This window comes from Scaptodrosophila lebanonensis, unplaced genomic scaffold, assembly GCF_003285725.1.
Source record: "Scaptodrosophila lebanonensis strain 11010-0011.00,11010-0021.00 unplaced genomic scaffold, SlebRS2 tig00000122-arrow-arrow-pilon, whole genome shotgun sequence".
Lineage (NCBI taxonomy): Eukaryota > Metazoa > Arthropoda > Insecta > Diptera > Drosophilidae > Scaptodrosophila > Scaptodrosophila lebanonensis.
The window spans coordinates 1,593,530-1,614,595 of record NW_022060580.1 but is presented as its reverse complement, the minus strand read 5'-3'; the positions used below and the strand labels follow the sequence as shown (position 1 = coordinate 1,614,595).

The 21,066-nt window shown below is 40.8% G+C and overlaps 1 protein-coding gene across 1 annotated transcript in view; it reads left to right on the top strand.

The window, feature by feature from the left end:
- Positions 1-21,066, top strand: part of LOC115628647 (unconventional myosin heavy chain 6) — a 665,426-nt gene that overhangs the window by 13,217 nt on the left and 631,143 nt on the right. The window contains exon 2 of the mRNA XM_030524816.1: positions 13,251-13,366. Coding sequence (XP_030380676.1) covers positions 13,256-13,366 — 111 coding nt within the window. The 5' untranslated portion in view covers positions 13,251-13,255. The remainder of the gene's footprint in view (positions 1-13,250; positions 13,367-21,066) is intronic.

Genomic DNA, 21,066 nt, shown 5'->3' with positions numbered 1-21,066 from the left:
TAATGGAACGATTTTGGAAACTTGAAGAGTTCCACACACCAGAATCCAAGCTTACCACAGAGGAACAACTCTGCGAGGATCACTTCAGTAACAAGGTATCTATTTGCAACGATGGTCGTATACAAGTGCGCTTACCATTCAAAGAAGCACAAACGAACTTGGGAAATTCTTAAGATACCGCGTACCAACGCTTTATGGCGCTCGAGCGACCATTTAACAGAAACGATGAGTTGAAGAGTGTATTAAGGCCACAAAGCTTGACTACGAAATTACGTGTCGTTTTTGACTGTTCAGCCAAATCATCCTCCGGCAAATCTTTGAATGAAGTAACCCGACAGACAAAATTCAAATGTACCAATTAACCACAATAACATACGGTCTATCATCAGCACCATTCTTAGCGATTCGAAGTCTGCATCATCTCGCAAGTCTATACGAATCAGAATTTCCTGTTGGCGCATCGGTTCTTCGCACAGATTTATACGTCGACGATCTACTTACAGGTGCAGACACGGTGCAGGAACTACAAGAGAAGAAAGATCAGATCACGGCATTATTGGGTAAAGCGCATTTACAGATGACCAAATTTAACAACAACACAAAGCATTTCATTAATCCATCTACGAATGAATAATAGGAAATTAAGGTTGAGGAAATAGATACAGCAAAGACTCTTGGCTTGGAAGCCAAAGCAAGACTGCTTTGTTTATCGGTACGATCTGCAACCTAAACAAAAAAAATACCAAACTAATGGTATTATCTACAATTGCAAAGATGTTTGACGCTCTTGGCTTGATGAGTCCAATCGTAATTAGATGCAAAATACTCTTGCAGGATTTACACATTTTGAAGCTGGGTTGGGATGAACCTCTCCCTGAAACGTTAAATCAGTTATGGTACGAAATGAAAGCTGATCACGTGCTACAAATTCCTCGGCATTGTTTATGCCTCAGAGCGCGCTTATGGCTGTTGTATTTACATCCGAGTGCAAATCAATTCTGAAGTACACACTAATTTGTTAATAGCAAAATCTAGAGTCGCGCCCATTAAGGTCCAGTCTCTACCGAGGTTAGAACTATGTGCAGCTTTACTACTTAACAAAACATTCCGAAAATTTCATCACAAAATTCTTCCCTACATAAGCAGTATCACCTTTTGGACAGACTCAAGGATTGTGCTCCAATAGTTGACAATGCATTCATCTAAACTAAACTGCTTCGTTGCCAATCGAATTTCTGAACTACAAGAACACGAAGGCAATATACAGTGGCGACACGTCCCATCCTCTTAGAATCCTGCTGACATGTATCAAGAGGATGCCGCACATTTGAATTGGAAACCAATATTTGGCTAACAGGGCCTGAATTTTTGAAAAGACCGAGCGGCCAATTTTAAACCAATCATTGCCGGAACCGATAGAAGTTCGCAAACAAGCATTTGTAATATGCAACGAAACGTCTCCAGATTTTCATGCAACACACATCAAACTTATCATCATTGACAAGATCATCGAAACCTCATCTTCGCACAAGCGCACTCTACGCATTTTATCATTTATATGCAGAGCATTTAATAGAATTCAAGCAAATCATCAACGCTAGCGATATCGTAAACGTACCAGCTACCGAGCTAAACGTTACATTTTGGCGTCTAATATACATATACAGCAGATCTACCGGTGGACCGCCTGCGAGGTGAACGTCCATTTTTAATAACCGGCATGAATTTTTATGGACCCTTTATGACGACTAATCGACTGCGTGGACGACCAACGTATAAAACATACTCAGCTATTTTTGTATGTTTCGCAACAAATGCTGTTCATATCGAGCTCGTCTCATAGCTATCAACCAACGCATTCCTGCTGTGCATTCGAAGATTTGTCGGGCGTCGTGGAAAGCCTCAAAAGCTGTATTGCGACAATGCAACAAATTTTGTTGGCGCTGCTGCAAGACTTGCAGAGTTTAAGCAAGCCGCATTGGATTCAGAGGCGATCAGAAAAATAAGACACTATAGCTCTTGCAAGGGCTTTCAGTTTCACTTCATCCAACCAACCACATTTTGGTGGGCTTTGGGAGGCCGCAGTTAAATCAGCAAAGGCATTATTAATTAAAAACATGAGCGAAGCTAATTTGACTTTTTAAGAGCTGCAAACGCTGCTAACCGAGTTGAAGCCATACTTAACTCACGGCCAATTGCTCCACAGTCAGATGATCCAAACGACGGAAGTGCATTGACACCAGCACACTTGATAATCGGATCTTCACTACTTACAGCTCCCGACAGCTTACAGCTCTTCGTTACCTCGACCGCTGTGAAAAGGTGACTTTCTTAAAACAACAATTCTGGCAATTGTGGTACCGCGATTATATCCACACACTACAACGTCGATCCAAATGGACTTCAAACCAGGCAAACATTCGTGAAGGACAACTTGTGATTGTCCATGAAGACAATACACCTTCTCAGAAATGGATTCTTGCTCGCGTGACCTCAGCCATCGCTGGAAAGGATGGAAAGGTCCGAGTCGTCGATCTCCACACTAGCAAGGGTACTCTACGCCGCCCAATCCACAAACTAGCACCACTGCCCCTCGATTAGTTTAAAGGAATCTGGATCCCTTCAATGGGGGGAGGATGTTGGAGGAGAATCAAGCATATTAGCATAAATATTTAGTTTTAATTTAAATTTCACATTCGCCCGATATCGATAAGCCCAAAAAGCTCTCCTGGTGCTCAAAAATCTAAAAGGAATACCAATGCAATATTGCTTATCTATCGTCCAATACCTTCTCTGCTTGTATTTTCATTAATGAATGCTTTATGGACATCGGATAAAACGTCACTAAAAGTGGACATATTACGGGCGAAGCAGTATATGCAAATTATGCGTACAAAGTTTTACATAGCATTTGAAATGTGGACTGTATTGACCAAATTATGTTCTCGGACCTAGGTGAATCTGGATACCAACTTTGGTTATTCCATCTTTTATAGTTTTTGAGATTCTTGCGTTCATCCACATTGACGGACGGATGATTAAGAATATATATACTTTATGGGGCGGAGATGCTTCTTTCTGCCTGTTCCGTACTTTGCACAAACCGAATATACAGGTGTAGGGTATAAAAATTATTTTAAGTGTAATTGATGTAACTATTTACATGTACATATGGAACAGCAAAAATAACATCAACTTACTCTTGTACTACCTTCAATATAGTTGTAACTAGTTTTACTTAATTCATTTTTGCAATAGGAGGACTAATACTGCATTTGGCATATTTTGGCTTTGATTCTGATTTGTTGCACTGGTAGAATTAAATTGTTAGGATTAGACATGGTTGTATTTATATTAAGGAAGGAATACAAATAGTGTTACATAATAACTAAGAAAGAAATGCTAAAGTCGAGCGGGCTCAACTCTTGGGGTGCATCAGAAAAAAAATAACACGAACTCGTCCTTTCTCGGACTTCGAATAATGTGGGTACCAAGTTTGGTTATTCTTGCTCTTGTACTTTCTGAGATCCTTGCGTTCATACAGACGGACAGGCGGACATGGCTATATCGACTCGTCTTGACATACTGATCAATAATATGTACATATGTATATACATTTAGGGGTCTGCCACGCCTCCTTCTGTGTGTTATATATGTTGAGGCACCGAGCTTTTTCGGGAGCCTTTTTTAGTCTACGGGTTTTGTCTGAAGCGGGCGTCAGACACGACAATTAAAACAAGAACGCTTTATTTTTAAATGTACATATGTATATTTTGCCGCGCAGGGCCAATTATGTTTGTCTATGAACCGAATTGATATACACGAATTTAAGAGGCCACCAACGCAAATAGTTGAGCCTTTAAACAATATGCGCAAAAGTAGAAGTGCGTTGTCTCGTACAACAGCACAGCGAGAAGCGTTAGATTGGCACGGCGAATCTAGGTCAACTAACTTCGATTGCAGCTGCACTGGCAGCTGGAGAGACTAAGAAAAGGATAAGAAAAGGAAATGTATAAAAAAACAAATATTGAGCGCGATCAAAGCAAACATTATAAGGGTTATTAAACGTTTAGCGCTTCTTGCTTCGCAGAGCAAGGTACAATTTGTATATATGAATAATTATTCTGATGCGGACGACTGCGCTGCCTGCGCCTGCTGCTTGACAAAACATCCTCCCCCCTTTGGAAGGCACGGGCTTCCAACCTCATCCTCTTTTGGTAGTGCACACAATTTGCGCACCGCTCGTCTAATGATTCCAGATGCAGTCTGCAGCACCGCGACCCTCGAAACACCGTCAGCTCCAGAGATCAGCTCGATGACTCCTGCCAATGGCCACTTTAGAGGAGGCAAGTTTTCATCCTTGACGAGAACCTCGTCGTTGACAGCGACTCCAGGGCATGGAGTACGCCATTTTGAACGTTCTTGCAGTAAAGAGAGGTACTCTCCGCTAAGCAAAACTCTTGCACCGCCTGTACATGCTCAGCACTCAGGAACAGATGCTTTAACTCTGCCAATTCATTTTTGGCGCCAACGAAGTTAGTCGCATTATCGGATCATATCCGAGCGGGTTGACCACGCGTGGAGATAAAGCTTTTTAAAGCGCCAAGAAAAGCAGCTGTGGACAGGTCTTTGACGAGCTCTAGATGCACAGCCTTTGTCGCGAAGCATATGTAGACGCTGATGTAGCATTTTATGGCTGGCTTGTTGCGAACCTCACTCCGGTAGAAAAATGGGCCGCAGTAGTTAATGCCAGTAACCATAAACGTATACGACAAATCCACTTGATTGCCAGGCAAGTCGGCCATCAGATGCTCAACCAAGCGCGGCTTGGCTCTGAAGCATACTGTGCACTTGCTGACATCAGCTGAAACCGTCTTTCGGCCGCCTATGGGCCAGTATTGTAGACGAATCGAGGCCAACAACGCACGTGGCCCAGCATGTAAGCTGCGAATGTGGTGATGATAAATAAGCGCTCTTGTCACAGGATGCTGCCTGGGTAAAATTGCTGGATGCTTGGCTGCGAAATCCAACGAAGAATTCTTCAGCCGTCCGCCTACGCGAAGCAATCCAACCACATCAATAAATGGCGCGAGCGAGGCCAGGGAACTGGAGGGTTTCACTCACTGCCCCGCCTGTAGCGCCTTGTAGTCCTCGAAAAGCGTTGATAGTTGAATGGAACTACTGTGCACTTGCTCATCAATAAATGGCGCGAGCGAGGCCAGGGAACTAGAGGGTTTCACTCGCTGTCCCGCCCGTAGCGCCTTGTAGTCCTCGAAAAGCGTTGATAGTTGAATGGAACGTAGCAGAATGTGAGTTCCATGATGTAGGCAAGCCAGTGTTAGGCCAGAGCACCGGATACGATGAATAAATTTGTAGACGAAACCAAAAACCCTTTGTAACTTGTAGAAAGAGTTTCGAACTTGGAGCCTGTCGAAACTTCTGTGTCATGCCGCTCCAAGCAGCACCTTTTGACGAAGTTCAGGCAGCGACTGTACAGACAAGCAGGATTCAGGATATTTGCTTTCCGTTATAAATTTGGGTCCATGAGCCTACAACAAAGATTCCAAAAGTTCACCGGTCAGAGCCCCTCTAGATAAAATGTCTGCCGGATTTAAATTCGTTGGCACGTATTTCCACTCCATTCCAGATGTCAGCTCCTGAATTGTGGCTACACGATTGGAGACGAATATCTTGAAGCTCGAAGACTCGCTGCGAAGCCAAGATAATACGACGGATGAGTCAGACCAGCAAAAGCATGGACCACAGAATATCTTCATCTTGGCCACTTCATGCATAAGCTGCGCCAGTAATGCAGCACCGCAGAGTTCCAACTTGGGTACTGTGGTCATCTTTAAAGGTGCCATACGCAATATAGCGCAAAGAAGTTGCACCGTCGTTTTTCCCTGAGCTGTAGAGACTATGTAGACGCAGGCTCCATAGGCGCTCATGCTGGCATCGCTGAAGCCATGGACTTCAATAGTTGCGTTAGGAATGAGCACCAGCCGTGGAAAAGTTAGCTTTGGCACACGTTCAAAATTTGAGCAGAAACCAATCCAAGTGGTTGCTCACGCCGCCGCAAGACTCTCATCCCACTCCAGCTTCGCCTTCCAGAGATCCTGCATAAAGATTTTAGATTTGGTTATTACAGGACAAGCAAGACCAAGAGGGTCGTAAAAACGTGCGATAGCTGACAAGACAGAACGCTTGGTAAGCTTAGAAAGCAGCTCTAAGGGCGAGAGCGAAAACAAAAACTGATCGGAAGCCGGATCCCAGACCAAGCCCAATGTTTTGGTGATGTCGCTACCATCATCAAATTTTAGCAGCGATTCCTTATCTGCATCAGAGACGCCTTGCAGTACTGCAGAGTTGTTTGAGCACCATTTCCGAAATTTGAAACTGCCCGTCGACAGTAGACTACTAGTCTGATGCATGATCTCCATCACCTCCAGAACTGAACTGCCTCCAGTAATGAGACCATCCACATAGAAATCACGCTGAAGAATTTCGGCACCAATGGGAAATGAGGCCTGCTCATCCATGGCCAATTGGTGCATTGTACGTACCGCGGGAAAAGCAACAGGTTTTGTGCCGTATGTTACGGTATCCAACTTATTGACTTGCACTTTTTGGTGCGGTGTATCACGCCAAAGAATACATTGCAAGAAAGTCTCGGGATCTGCCACCCGTACACAGCGACACATCTTGCATACATCGCCTGTGAGTGCAATTGCAAACGAACGAAACCGTAGCAATGTGTTGAAGAGCTTGCTTTGAATGGTGGGACCTGCCATCAAAACTTCGTTCAATGAGTAGCCAGAAGTTGTTGCCGCAGATCCATCAAACACAAATCTGAGCTTCGTAGTTGTACTATCCTCCTTTAAGACGCAATGATGCGGTAGATAGTACTTGCATTTATCCCTTGAGTCAGTGCTGACAAGAGACATGTGATTCAAATCCTTGTACTCCTTTATGAAGGCCGAGTACTGGACCTTTAAATTGGGGCTGCGCTCCAATTTTCTCTCCAAATTTAGAAAACGGTGGCGTGCCTGCTGGTATGAGTCGCCTAGCAACTCAACGCTGTGTTTCGGAGGCAGCCGCACAGAATACTCGCCACTAGGTAGGCGAATAACGTTGGCCTTAAAATGCGCTTCGCACTCCAACTCCTCCTTGGTAGGCAGCATATCCATGTCGATGCAGCTCTCCAGCTCCCAGAATCTGCGTATGAGCCTTTCTATGCGAACATTCGACTCTGTTTCCTCATCTGCTACAGACTGAAATGAAACGAGAGCCGATTTACGGATTTGTGAACCACCTCCTGTTATGATCCATCCCAGGCGAGTCTTCTGAATCATCGGCAATCCGGGAGCCAGTTTGATCTGCCCAACGCAGAGCAGTTCGAAGAACAGGCTGGCGCCGCTCAGCATGTCAACTTGTTGCGGCCTGTTGAAGCTAGGATCAGCCAAACGGATATTAGATGGAATTTTCCAATGCGTCGTATCGACATTAATGTTGGGCTGGTTGTCCGTGATATTCGGAGCCACCAACGCCGAAATGTTGGTTGAATAATCTGACGACCGAGACTCCAGACTAATGTCAACCGCGAATCCATTCGAAATTAAATTTGCCTCACCAAAGCCAGAGACGCAAGTTGTTGTTTTAAATTTTCGCAATTGAAGCTGATGAGCAAGTCGAGAAGTAACTATATGCACCTGCGATCCAGAATCGAGCAAGGCACGACAAGATTGACAACGTTGACAACGGCGGTGGCGAGAAGCACAACATCAGGGATGAGATTCTGGGCTGAAATGGGCGGCTGCGGAGATGTGGCAGTCATAAATAATAACGACGATGTTGGCATTTCCGTTATTGCTTGCTACGGATCCTTCAAAATGCAGAAGGCTGTGATGCCTTGCACCGCAGACTCTACAGGATCGAGCAATTAAGACAGAGGGAAAGCTTTCTGGCCTTCTTATGGCGCAGAACTGACGACAGATTTGCGAATTGGGAGCAGGTGTGTATTGAATGGCCCGTGGCATCACAAAATACACAGACTTTCGTACTAGGGTTAGTAGCAACAAAAGACCTTCTATTGTTGTTAGTATTTTTGCTACTCTTTCCCACCTTCCAACCAGAATTGTACACTGCGGAACAGGCTAGTTCCATATTTTCCAACTTCTGACATCGCTTTTCCAGAAATGAAGTGAACTGCTGTAGCGTCGGAACCGTGTCAAATGTGACAGTTTCTTCCCATTTGGCCTGAGTCGCATTGTCCAATCTGTGCAGCAGCGTATGGATGATGACACAATCGGCGATCTGCTCCGAATTTCCCATTCCATGTAATGCCCGCACGTGCGCGTTCAGCTTGTCCGAAAACTCTCGCAATCTGGCAGTCGCACCAACATCAACCTTCTTTAGCCCCAGAACCTCAGCAATGTGTGCCTGAAATATAAGACGTCGATTAAGCAAATCCAATGCCACTGTATAATTTTCCGTCGATATCTCTAAAGAGCGAATCGCATCTAATGCATTGCCCTTGAGACACGAGCGTAAATGCTGCAGTTTTTCCACTTGGGTTAACTCCAAATCCTTGGCGATCATTGTTGAAAAGAGCGACATAAAATCAGCATAATCAGTGTAACTGCCGCCGAATGAAGGCAACTTTAGCTCGGGCAAGCGAGACCGATTTTGGACCACCATAGTTTGAGTCTCTGTAGTCAAGTCATTCCGCATAGTTGACGAAGAGGGCGCTTGAAACTGGCGCTTCCGTAACTCTATTTCCAGCTTGGCAGCTACAGACGCGGGTTTTTTGCCAAACTCCTCATGTAGGATGAAGCTAGCGTCACCACAGTCGAACTCCTCCAAACTACTGAGCGCGCGGTTAAAATTAATCTTCTTATCCTCGAGCAGTTTTACAAGACAGAGCAACTCATCTTCTCTCAACAAACCAATTTTGTCATCTTTTAATTCTCATTCCATTACCTTGAGACTTTCACAAAGATATTCACATGGACCCACTGCAGTGGGTCCACGTTCAATCTGACGCTCACACGGCGGTACAGATGAATCATCACCATCCATTATTAGTGCAGTACTCTCATACGAATGAAATGTAATGCACAACGAAAACACAAGTCTCGGTTTGGCAACGGCAGCAACAACAACACGCACTTCAAATGTTCGGACCGAAAATTGTCATTCGCGCCAAACACCGGCATATAAGCAAAGGCGAATGACCGCACAAAGCAACGCCGCTTGCTTGCGGTTTATATGTACAAAAACTATGCGCTTTGTACAGTCAATTATGTACACATATACGTGCACTGATGCTGCAGCGGTATGTATGTATGTATGCACACTAACTTTGCACACACTTAGTGCTTAGTTAGTACACCAAATATATATCGTTTTGAGCCACAAATTATGGCTTTTCAGGTTCACCGATTTTTTAATGTAAATCACGTCGGGTGTTCACCAAAATGTTGAGGCACCGAGCTTTTTCGGGAGCCTTTTTTAGTCTATGGGTTTTGTCTGAAGCGAGCGTCAGACACGACAATTAAAACAAGAACGATTTCTCTTTAAATGTACATATGTATATTTTGCCGCGCAGGGCCAATTATGTTTGTCTATGAACCGAATTGATATACACGAATTTAAGAGGCCACCAACGCAAATAGTTGAGCCTTTAAACAATATGCGCAAAAGTAGAAGTGCGTTGTCTCGTACAACAGCACAGCGAGAAGCGTTAGATTGGCACGGCGAATCTAGGTCAACTAACTTCGATTGCAGCTGCACTGGCAGCTGGAGAGACTAAGAAAAGGATAACAAAAGGAAATTTATAAAGAAAGCAAATATTGAGCGCCATCAAAGCAAACATTATAAGAGTTATTAAACGTTTAGCGCTTCTTGCTTCGCAGAGCAAGGTATAATTTGTATATATGAATAGTTATGCGTCTGCTGCGGACGACTGCGCTGCCTGCGCCTGCTGCTTGACCAAACAATATACATTCGCACTAAACTAGTATACCCTTTGGGTACAGGGTATAAAAATTTGCTCGAAGTGCAGGCAACGAATACAAAAATGAAACGCCACCTGTCAGCTTTAAAATGTTTGGTACTTTTTGTGCTATTTTTATTCATTTTGTCTGTGAAAATGTATTTACCTGAGCCCTAGAGCTGCAAAATAATCGATATTGACTACATCGATCTTTTTCGATTTTTAAACATCGATCAAATCGATTTTAGTCGTGGGGGAATAATTTTGCTTTAGACAATGCGGGCTAGATCGACTCTTCTTGTCACCCTGATCAAGAATATATATACTTTGTGGGGTCTGCCACGCCTCCTTCTGCCTGTTACATTTTTCAGCTCTCGCAAAATTAATATACTCTTGTACATTTCAGATACAGAGTATAAATATTAGCTCAAATTAAATTACTCTAAATAACCACGAAGTTTCACTTCTATCGCTTGTCGCCCGGACACACAATTTTTTTTCTTGGCTCGGTAATAGAATCATGAGATTGGCGTTTCAGAACACGAACATTCATGCACGCTACTCTAGAACTCGGACCAGCATGGCTGAGCCCGAAATTTATATAAGTAAACAAATCCCGTTTTGAGTAGTTTCAATTAGACGGAGCATAGCCCATAGCTCGCGACAGCGTCGGCAATAGAACGCTGACTCGGCGCCTCGTGGCCGTTCTTGCAGTGGTCACTCAGCGTAAGCATGCGGGTGTGAGGTTCCGCCGGCTGTGCAACGGCGTCCGGTCTGATGACTTGGTCAGCAGATATTGCCTTGCGCGTGTGAACTGGCATCTGTGTTGCAACGGGGTCCGGTGTAATGACCTGGTCAACAGATTTTGCCTTCCGCGTGTTAACTCCTCCCGGGGTTAATTGAAAGCCGTCCTTGGGTTTTCCCAAATGTGCTGCGAGTTCAATTCGGCGTTTAAGGGCTAGATGTCGGCGGACTCTCAGAACGCCAACATAGCAAAGAAGGACAAGTGCGATAAGGCAGCTGCTTAGTGACGGCCTTGATAGTAGTTCGGATTGCAGGTCGCCAATGCGTTGAAGATTCTTGGAGATCGTGGAGGAAGGGCAAACTTAGGTGCTCTCGATGGCTGGTCACGTTGATTTGTGACGCGGCAGACACCGCAGGTTTTTTCCACAAGACGCCGCGATGGTTGACATATAGAGTGCCGTTCAGGGAAATGCGGTCATCGTAGGTTCCCAGATATGTTGCCGAAACCAGCTGACTGATGCCATTATTATCTTCGACCTTATTGGTCTCGTCGTTGATAACAAGGAGGCCTTTATTGATTTTTGCTAACGTTATGGAAAATATTAGATCTTCAAGATAAGTGATAATTATTCTGTTCTTTGCAAGAATGGTTTCATACAAATGCTCATAATCTGAATCTTCTGTCCTGTGAATTGCGTTCAACGTCTTTGTAATTTCGTTAATTGGTGTCTGGAATTTAGTATTTATTTCAATTTGCTTGTTTTCGGCTTCTTGTAACTGTCCTTGCCTAAACTTAATCTGTTCCCAGTCGTCGTAGTCCGGTGTACCGTCATTCACATATACGTAACAAGTTTTTCCTATCTGGTCCCGGAGGACATCGTCTACTGCCCTCTGGAATATGCCTGGAGCGTTTTTTAGCAAAATTTTGCAAAACTCGTACATCCCATTATTGACAGAAAATGCTGTTTTTTTCTCTGTTTTTTTCCGCCAATTCTATTTGGTGGAAGCCCGATTTGAGGTCCAATGTTGTGAAATATTGTTCCGCTCCCATATTTGCTAATATTGTAGAAATGGGATCGGGTACTTGTCATCAGTGGTTTTTTTGGCTTAGTTTACGAAAATCGATAACCAATCGCTTTAATTTGTGCCTTGATTCATCGACACCTTGTTTGTCGACGACCCATATAGGATTGTTATAGGGCGATTTGGACGGTCTTATGGTGCCATTCGCTAGAAGTTGTTTAACCTCTGCGTTGACAAATTCGGACACGCCCATCGGATATGGATACAATTTGGAGTACACAGGTTCTCCATCTGTTAACGTCCGTCGTTAACGTTGGTCAATCATTTTATCAAAAGATTTTTTTTACTGCGTTGGGAACATCCGCGTCATCGATATGTATGAAATTTACATTCTGGCATTTTACAAAGTGAATCAGCTCTGAGCCGTGATTATATTTAAAGTCAAATTTCGCCTTGACCTGCTTTAACAGGATGAGACCAATTATGCCATCAAATTTTCCAATGTTTTCCGAAATGAAGAAATATGTTTTTATACTAAATAAATGAATCGGACATTTCTGCTCAATTTTTGTGTGCCCATGTATTGACCTTACTTGGAATGGTTTGTCAACGGGCAAAAAGTACTTCAGTACTGAAAGAGGTTTTACTAAACTTTTAGACGCTACTGTGTCAGTAAGAAATTTGATAGCTTGCCCCGCTACTGTACGTGTGAAGTACGGGAGCATTGAGTTACCTACCCATAAAAAATTACAGCTTTCAGCTTCAGACAATTCGATATCAAACGCTGGTGCTTCCGATTGTGATCGGGATTCATAATTCTCATTGTCTTGTTCTTGAGGCAAGTGGATTAATCTTTAGCGGCTTCGCATTGATTGGTCACCATAATTTTGCAATTTCCTATGTCCCTGCGACTGAGTGTTTTGTCTAAAACGTGACGAAGCTTTGCTTCGAACTACCTACCTTTGGTTGCCCTTGATGTTCCCTATGGCCCTTTTCGAAGAATAGGCTCTTTTGTTGAAAATTGCTCTCATATTGTAGGGTTTGAAAGCGTTGCTTCGAACTTCCTGCCTTTGGTTGTCCCTGATGTTCCCTATGGCCCTTGATTGATTTCCTCAATCCGGAAATGAACGTGTGAAGTGCTTCAGCTGCTGTTGCCGAATCATAAGTCATAAGAGTTTGTCGGCAAATGTGAAGTCCAACCTTGCAATGGTGGCTTTAAAATTAAGAACGGTATTAAATGATGCAAGTACTGCATTTGCTGGTCCCCTTATTTTTTTCGGATAATGGCAACTTTTTCCCGTTGTAGGGAGACATTGTTTCCATGAGACATAATTGTCTTGCTTCCCGTCAAACTCGGGAATGGACTTCATACACATAGGTACAGAGTATTTCAAAGTCGGGGCACCCGACTTCAGCTTTTTCATTTGATTTAATTTATAAATTGAATACAGATTAATTGTTAATAATTTGTTATTGTATACCATTTTAGATAAAATGGCGACTTCACCACCCATTGGAGTAGCTGATATGACATCAATATCTGAAATTGACGAAATGGGAATCAATAATAATCTTAAGCTTCGGTACACCAGCAATATAATATATGTATCCTTTTAAAAAAAAACGAAAAACAAACTATGAAAATAAAAATACGATGGCGTAATTGGTAACTATAGTAACTAATAAAAGTCAGCAGAAACAAGAATGATGCATAATTGTTCTTGAGAGACATGCTCTTCTTTAACTTTAAACATCAAAGAGAAATAACAGCCATGTGTAATAGGGTGTATGATATAGTTTATTAGTTATATTGCAGTAAGTTCTATGATACAGTTGATGTATTATATGTTCATTATGTGATGTTGGTTTGTAACAAATGTTGTGTACTACACGTATGTACTTGTATATGCTGGCGGCCGCATCGTGTGACTGCGTAATAGAGACTGACTGTCATACAAGTATATCATACTTTCATGACGCTCGCACTCTTCAAGAGAGCGGGAGAGAATTTACATAACTAAAGAGCGCCATCAGCTGCTTAGTAGGCTTAGACTGCTACAACTCATCCGTCCTGACTATATACAAGTAAGATCCCCTGATCCTACATGTTGCACATTTACAGCCTTACATTAACATGTCCAATATTGCAGTTTTCATATAGATATGTATTTCATTTTTCTTTTACACTATATACAGTACTTAAGCTTTATTTTTCTTAAGCAATGTCAAATATTTGTTTTTTTTTTAATATCTTACTATTAATGTATGGCCCTTTATCGTTTGATATTAATTTGATCGATATACCAGGCCGTACTATCAAAATTTTAACGATAACATAGTCTTGAATTTGCTCCTGCTTTAATGTTCCGTACTTTATTTCGTTCTGCTTTTCTTTTAATTCGCCATTTATGTTCCCTCTCTGATTCCTTCAAAACAACTTATTCAGGGGTGCCAAAATTACTTGCATTGATTTATCCCTATCATACTATATACATAAATATATGTACATATGTATGCACATATTACCATACATAGTATTTATTGTACTTTATGTCCTAACTCTCGAATCGTATCAAAGTAATTTGCTATTTGGGAAATGAACTCTTTAGAAGCTTTAGAGAGTGTCGGAAGAGAAATATCATACACAGGGATGTCACAGAAATATCCGGTGATTTCGGATACAGTTCTTTTTGAAAATTCCCAAAAAATAAGTTGGTGCCACAGAACTTCGAAAGATTTCATTTTTTCGAACTTCCCCTCCAAGCCAACTGTCAGCAACAGCTGTCGACCCTCACATTTGACTGACTAATTCTGTAAAAATCCTGTAACGCACTCAGCTGTCAGCAACAGCTGACTGTCGACGAGTACATTTGACTGACTAATTGTGCTTAAATTCTATAACATACTATGTTAAATAAAAAACAAATATGCCATTTGCATAAATATTAGCCCGCGAGCATTTGCGGAAACGCCCACTAGTTATTGAAAAAATACAACACAAATGTTTAAGAAGCGCATCTAATCCCACAAAAGAATATTGTTTATTAAAAATTAAATTTATTTTACGTTTTTTAAAACATCATTTGGAATTTTGCGCAATTACGGGGTGTACTTCCATAATTTAGACGAAAATTGCGTCCTGTTGTAGCGATCTATTTTTTGCAAAAATTTGCATTTGAAATTAAATTCAGAAATTACAAAAATGTACTTGCATTTTGTTTCCCTGGTCCGTATTGTATAATCAAATGGCAGCTTATGACTCCACATTTTCGCTAACAAACCGACTTGCCCAATCGACGACACACAATTTTCGTCAAGTTTGTTTAATTAATACACAGTTATGTGGTACTTATATGAAACAAGAATTGCGTCAATTATATTTTTTATTTTTAACTTTCGTTTAACTCACCAAATAAGACTTAACTCAGCAAAATGTGATGTTCGAAAAATGTAATGTTCTATTTGGGCCAATGGAGGCATCTCTATTGTGGATGTTTTGTTTTGTATTGTTTTGGATGATGTGTGTTAATGCTGGTGTTTTAAGTATACATTTGGTAATTTGCTAATTTAATAATATTAACGTAGGATATGCAATATATTTTGTAATATATTTCGAGCATTGCTTTATTTTTCAACAAAACAGAAATGGATCATTTTGCAACCATTTACGTTCGCGAGCAATGTCGAATGGGTAACCGAAATACAGTTATTCTTCCATTGTATTTAGCAATGAGTTAACTAATTTATTTCCATACATTTTCCGTTTTTTCATGAGCCAACGGAAAATAGCGGAACTCGTAGATCTGAGTCCTGGTAAAGTGAAGATTACCATCGAACGCCTTGTACGTGAGAATAGGGTAGCCAGTCCAACGGAATGCAGCGGGAATGGCGTATGCCGAATAATCCGCTTCAAAAGAAACATCTTATTCCCACATTTAGGCACAGAGGAGGAGGTGTACATGTTTGGGCCTGTATGTCTGACTCCGGAGTCGGGAAATTGGTTTTCAGGATAGAATCATGGATAAGAATATGTACCCCACCAAATTGAAAACTAATTTGATCCAAAGTACCAATATGTTAGTTTGGGTATCTTTTTCCATTTTACCAAGGCAATGACCCAAAACATAAATCGGGAATTGTACAGACCTGGCTGATCTGGAACTGTCCACACGGTATGATTCCGCTAGCACAGTCACCAGACTTGAATATCATATCAAATTTTTTGGTAATTTTGGATTTAGCTAGCAAATGGCAAATTTAAAACATAAATGACCCAAAGAAAGCGAAATGGGAAGAATGTCAAAAAACACCATTAGAAACTTCAAACAAATTTCTGGCTTCTATCAATAACCATTTGAAAACCCTTATCCAAATAAAAAAATTACCAAACCAAATATTAAATACTAATTTAAAATACATTTTTTTAATTATGAAGCCACTGCACGAAATAAGCTGTGACCTAAAATTGTCGTGCCTTTTCAGATTTTGTTATTGAAACATTATTAATAGACAAAAGAGAACGCTACAGTCGAGCAAGCCCGACAGTGAAATACCCTGTATCCAGGCGAACTTCCGACATTGACTTACATATATGCGCCCATAGCAGAAGATAAAAGAGGAAGAAGAAGAAGGAACTTGATGCTGCAGCTTGTGGGCGTAATGCCGGAGTGAAATTGTTTCGCTAATAACTTTTCTTAGAATTATCCGATTTAGATTTGAAACAAAAGTACATTATTTTGTATAAATTTTATGTGCAAAGTTTGGTTAAGGTGTCTTTTGAAATGTGGACGATATTGACGAAATTCTGTAGCGGTGAAGGGGGGAAATTCCAAAAAATACCTCAGTAAAATTAATATATGCGCAAAATTTGTTTTTAATATTACCGTTATTTTAATATATGTTTTAATGTTTTGTGTATATATTTTTTTCTCTTTTACTTTGTGTTGCTTTCTCATACGTTCGTTTCTTATCAGCTCTTAATCTCAAGTACCGTTAGCATTTAAAAGAATCCCAGAATCCCATTTATCAATTTGCTATGAAATGCTTGATTGATAAATGTGCATTTTATCCTTTCACATTGTAAGTCTGAAGCATACTTATTATCTCCAGAAAAAAATTGAATTGCTAAGAAGGTTATTTGGAGGCTTATTAAAAGCCGTGTCGTTGTGTTTTGGCGAACTTAAAATTAATAATTATTTAAAATGCCCCGCGAGAACGCGTTAAGCACAGAAAATGAAAAATTTACTAAAACTATGGCTGATTATGGCATAAAAGTCTACAAGTATGTTATTGCTAATGCAATAAACAAGCATAGGAATACCGTCTCAAACTTTTTAAAATATCCACGATAATATGCTCAAACAGCCGGAAAAGGGCAGTTCCCAAAGTTGGTGAGCGCACTTAACGGCATATTCGACCTTTGCCAACCATCAAAATAATGAGCTGATCCCAAATTAGGGCAGGATTAAAGATGCAAATAACTGGGCTACAGTTGCAAAAAATTAAGAGAATGGAAATGCGTTTCCAATATGATGCCAAGGTGCATAAACCAAAGGTATTAAACCGACATAAAATGGCCCGATTTGCACTTTACGAAAAATACAAATTTTGGGACAGGAAAATCAAAAGGGTCATCTTCAGTTATGAAAAAAATTTTTATTTAGTCGGCTCAAATGGAAACTAAAATTATTGGCGCGATTTAAGCAATCCCCGGCAGATTTGCCACAGATGCAACCATGGTGGTATGGTACTCATGGTATGGGCAGCTTTAAGATACTTTGGGAAGCAACCAATATGCTTTATACCAGATCGGCCGAATGCGCAAATGTATGCGGATCTCCTGAACAGCGAACTTATACCATTTCCAAAAGAGTTCCATGGAGAGGATTGGCAATTTCAGCAGGATAACGCCCCAATACCCGTTACAACGTATAACATGATGTTTTTCTAGACATGAAATATCCCCTTAATGAATTGTCCTGCAAGAATTCCGGATTAAATCCAATTGAGGACCTTTAGGGCATCCTATCAGTTCATAGGTGTGGATAACAATTTGACCCTTTAAAAAATGCATGAGGGGCCATTGTCTAGGAATGGTCAAAAATTGGCATAATCGTCCTTCAAAAGTTGGTTAATCCATATCCTGGCGGTTGCAATAGGCCGTATAACAAAAGGGAAACACTACATATTACTAAAACTATAAGTAAATTATATTCAAAATGTAAATAATAATTAAAATAATTTTTCACCTATTTAAAAACAAGAAAGGAATGCTAAAATCGAGCAGGCTCAACTCTTAAATACCCTGTACCACCCCACAAAAAAAGAAATTAAATTAATTTAATTAATTAATTAATAGGGTGGGGGGGGGGGGGTGGAGTGGGCGGGTGCATCGGGAAAAATGAACAAACTCGTCCTTTCTCGGGCTCAGGAGAATCTGTATACCAAGTTTGGTTATTCTAGCATTTATACTTTATGAGATCCTTGCGTTCATACAGACAGACGGATGGACGGACATGGCTATATCGACTCGGCTTGTCGTCCTGATCAAGAATATATGTATATACTTTGTGGGGTCTGCCACGCCTCTTTCTGTGTGTTCCATGTACACTCGCACAAAACTAATATACCCTTTTACCCTTTGGGTACAGGGTATAAAAATAAAAGTAAAAATCTAACATTCAATGGTTCCTAAGAAACTTAAAGACAAGTTGCACATATATCAATTTTACAGAGGTACTTTTTACCCTACTACTAAATAGTATAAAAATATATATTTATATTGATTTCTCTCGTCATGCTGATTCAGAATATATGTACTTTATGGGGTCGAAGATGCTTCCTCCTGTATGTTACATACTTTGCACAAACCTAATATACCCTTTTTACAGGGTATAAAAACAATGCAATCCCTTTTAAAATATATATTAAGTTATTAACAAATTGGCGTTTAAATTGTTTGGCTATTGTTCATATTTTGCCTGTAATGGCATTTCAAAGTCAATTTTTGCGCCTGCACGCAATAAGCTGTGACTCACCGTATATGTAAGCCTTTATCTAAACAATCTGCATCAAACATTTTGCATATCTTATGTATTATTATAATTTAGCAAATTACTAAATCTCTAGTTAAAACACTAGCAATCAGACACATTATCCAAAATAACCAGGGTTCGTAAAACGCGCTCACTGCACGCTGCTGCGAATGCATGCAGCGCTGCCGTGTGCAGTTGTGTGCAGACAGGCAGAGGTCGAGCGTCTATGCGTGTTTACATGCGTGTATGTATTATTATAATTTAGCAAATTACTAAATCTCTAGTTAAAACACTAGCAATCAGACACATTATCCAAAATAACCAGGGTTCGTAAAACGCGCTCACTGCACGCTGCTGCGAATGCATGCAGCGCTGCCGTGTGCAGTTGTGTGCAGACAGGCAGAGGTCGAGCGTCTATGCGTGTTTACATGCGTGTATGTATGCAGCACAAAGTTGAACCAAAACTGCAACAACAACAACAGCTGCGGGCAGCGCTACAAGAAGAGCATGGGCAGCGATTCCATTGATGGCTATAACTTTTTTCAGAATTTACCTATCATAATGAAACTTGGCATTCCAAGAATTACGGAAGTTATAAAAGAAACACGAATTGCGTGGGAGTGGGGGGTGTATCAGAATATAACAAGATAGAACGCTACATCGAGCAAGCCCGACAGTAAAATAGCCTGTACTCTCCACAAAAAAGAAAAATTTAAAAAAAAAATTTTTTTTTAAATTAAATTATTAAAAAAAATGAATGAATGAATGAATTAATTAAATTAAATTAGAATACATGTTTATGTTCAGTTTTAACAGCATACATTTACATCACGTACCTATGCGTGTTTATATGCGTGTATGTATGCAGCACAAAGTTGAACCAAAGCAGCAACAACAACAACAGCTGCGGGCAGCGCTGCCGACAGAGCTGCAGGCAGCGCATGAGCAGCGATTTTACTTATGGCTATAACTTTCTTCAGAATTGTTTATAATGAAATTTGGCACACGGACACATTAGTACTAACTGGATGTACCTACCAAAATTGATTTCAAAATTCCGAGAATTACGGAAGTTATAAGAAAAAACACGAATTGCGGGGAAGTGGGGGGGTGCATCGAAAAAAACGCAAACTCGTACTTTCTCGGTCTTAGGAGAATATGGAAACCAAGTTTGGTTATCCTAGCTCTTATACTTTCTGAGATCCTTGCGTTCATACGGACAGACGGACAGGCAGACGGACAGACAGACGGACGGACAGACGGACGGACGGACAAGGCTATATCCACTCGGCTTCTCATCCTGATCAAGAATATATATACTTTGTGGGGTCTGCCACGCCTCCTTCTGTGTGTTACATACATGCGCACAAAACTAGTATAGCCTTTCACCCTTTGGGTACAGGCTATAAAAAATAAACTTGACCTGCCTAGGGCTTATGGAAACCTGGATACCAAGTTTAGTAATTCTAGCTCTTGTACCTTCTGAAATCCTTGCGCTCACCAAATTTTAGTCCCAGATGTCTTATGTGAATAGGCAGAAAATGTGTATTTTGGAATTTCCCTCCATCCCCCTTCTCCCACGCAATTAGTAATCTTCCATAACTCCCGTAATTCTTGAAATTTCGAACTTAAATTTAGCAAATAAGTACCCCCAGTTAGTGATTATGTGTCCGTATGCCAAGTTTCACTATGATAGCCATAAATATAATTACTGCCCAAGCGCTGCCCGCAGCTGTTGTTGATGCTGGTGCTTTGGTTTCTTAATTTCTTTAATTATTCTAAACACCCGACACCCGACTTAAGCTTTTTTACTTGTTTAATTTATTATTTAAATATATTTACGCAAAGAATCGGCCTGCAACTTCGGCAATAACAAAGAAGAAGTTTGCATTCTGTAATTTATCTTATCGTCAATTTTAATTTCATTCACTGGATTCGCTAGATCCATATAATATATTTCTAACATGTCCCTTTCAAAATCATCATTAGCAATTGCCACAATATTATCCTCAACATTTTCGCCCATGCACAAAACCAGTCTCACTAACATTAAAATTCTCGCTCCTACCAATAATGTTATTAGAATTTTCGCCACCATTAACAGTCTTACTAACATTACCAATTTCGACATCACTAACAACCTCACTAACATGACAAATTCTCTAAAGTTTTTAAATAGATAGATTAATTAAAGTTCTATTTCATACTGACAACTTGGACCATTGCGTAAACATTTACTTTTCCATTTATGTTTTCATAGCTACAGGAACT